Source organism: Arvicola amphibius, chromosome 2 (genome assembly GCF_903992535.2).
Source record: "Arvicola amphibius chromosome 2, mArvAmp1.2, whole genome shotgun sequence".
Classification (NCBI taxonomy): Eukaryota; Metazoa; Chordata; class Mammalia; order Rodentia; family Cricetidae; genus Arvicola; species Arvicola amphibius.
In genome coordinates this window covers 17572714-17574365 of record NC_052048.2, presented here as the reverse complement: position 1 = coordinate 17574365, position 1652 = coordinate 17572714, and the positions used below count along the sequence as shown (strand labels likewise).

The following is a 1652-nucleotide window of genomic DNA, read 5'->3' as shown; positions in this document are numbered from 1 at the left end:
AAGTAGCATACTATTATTTGATTTAATTGAAATTAAGAATTAAAATAACTATGTTTTCTGTTCCTGAGTCAGTGATATAGGCTTAAAATAATAAATTTTATGACAAAGGAAAAAAGTTCTTGAACTACTTGCTCATAGATTTGTTTCTTCTTTACAACAATGCATGTTGTTTAGATGCTTCATGTAGTTGGGATTTTCTGTTCTTTCAGCCAACATCCCAGATGCCTCAGTATCAAAAGAGAAGTCTGCTTTAATTTAGCATTTCCTAGAATGAGGATTAATGAATGTGCTGAAGGATACATGAGTCCAGTTATCATGCAAATAATTTGAACCAGTTCACAATGATGTTTCTTAGCAATCCATAATGTCAGAAGGGACAGAAAGTAAGTAGCATAGAGCAGGAGGAAGGAGACTATAATTTTCATGGCATTTGTGTGTGCCTTGGTATTGGGGTCTCTGTGTCCTCTGGCATTGAGCTGCATTTTCTGGCAATGTTTCCACAAAGAGAAGATTAGCAAGAGAAAAGACATCAAAGCCAATGAAAATGGTACTACAGTGAACATAGCTATGTTGAATAAAAACAGCTCTGAAAATAGTACAAACTCTGTCTCTATGAAATTCACAGTTGTGTTTCCTCCATGTTGATGGAATCTCTCTTCAATAATCATGCTCGTTTTTATCAGATTTGCAAGCAAGAAGGCCAAGCTTCCCAGCAGTACCCCCACAATCAGTTGTTTAAGTCTCCATTTCAAGTAGAGAAAGATCTGCCAGGAGAAATTAGCTATTCTGAGTAAATAAAAGATGCTAAGGGCTGTGGCAAGCCAGAGATTGAAGTGGCCAGAGAGTACAGAGCAGAACATAACTATTTTTAATTCTTCTTTGGTAATAAATAAAATTGATTGAGTTCTAACCCAAATAAATAGTACTTCCCAGATGAGACTAATTCTGGAAATTGCCAAGATAATGAGGATTTGATCAATTGGAGAAAGCTCTCCTTTATTGATCCAGTCAATGCAGTTTTTCACTATTATCAATCCATTGCTCAAATTCCCCAAAATGAACTCTGCAACTACTACAGTAGTGGAGATGCTGTGCAGGACAGGTCCCATGTTGAAACACAGAAAACTCAAAGTTTAATCGCACCGCTCGTCATGTAATGAGTAAATGTCTGGCATATGGTTCAATGTGCAGCTAAATTCTTCCTCCTCTTTGTCCTGCTCTTTCTCCAGTCTCCTATTTAAAGCAAGGCAGCCATCTCCCATTTGGCATTGAATTTGCACATATTCTTGATAGGTATTTTTCTGCAGTTCTCTGATAAGTCCTAACTAACATTTTTATATGTTTGCCATGGGCTATAATATTCAGCAGATGATGTGGAAACCAAGCTCACATTTGCTGATATGCAAATTAAGAAATACTCTTTCCCACTCTTTTGCATCTTTGGCATTTTTCAGACTTAGGAAATTTGTTTGTGCCAACTTGAGTTCTAAGGTACAAAAGTTTCAAAAGTCTGATTCAGCAAATATAAAGTTGAAAGGAGGTTTTTTACTCAAGAGTCTTTTAAGTCACTGAGGACGCTAAAGACTTGTGGTGACAGGTATGTGTTTTTCAACAAAACTTCAGATTCCAGTGGAACTCAGCCTCCATTTTTT

The 1652-nt window shown here is 36.6% G+C and overlaps 1 protein-coding gene across 1 annotated transcript; it reads right to left on the bottom strand.

Annotated features, from left to right (window-relative positions):
* Positions 1 to 179: 179 nt before the first annotated feature.
* Positions 180 to 1109, bottom strand: LOC119806234 (taste receptor type 2 member 124-like). Its single transcript, XM_038317830.1, has one exon. The coding sequence runs from the start codon at positions 1107 to 1109 to the stop codon at positions 180 to 182; it is 930 nt and encodes a 309-aa protein (XP_038173758.1).
* Between the last annotated feature and the right edge of the window lie 543 nt (positions 1110 to 1652).

Bases quoted from the DNA above. Each gene is read 5' to 3' on its own strand.
- LOC119806234 (XM_038317830.1), bottom strand. From the start codon at position 1,109: ATGGGACCTGTCCTGCACAGCATCTCCACTACTGTAGTAGTTGCAGAG.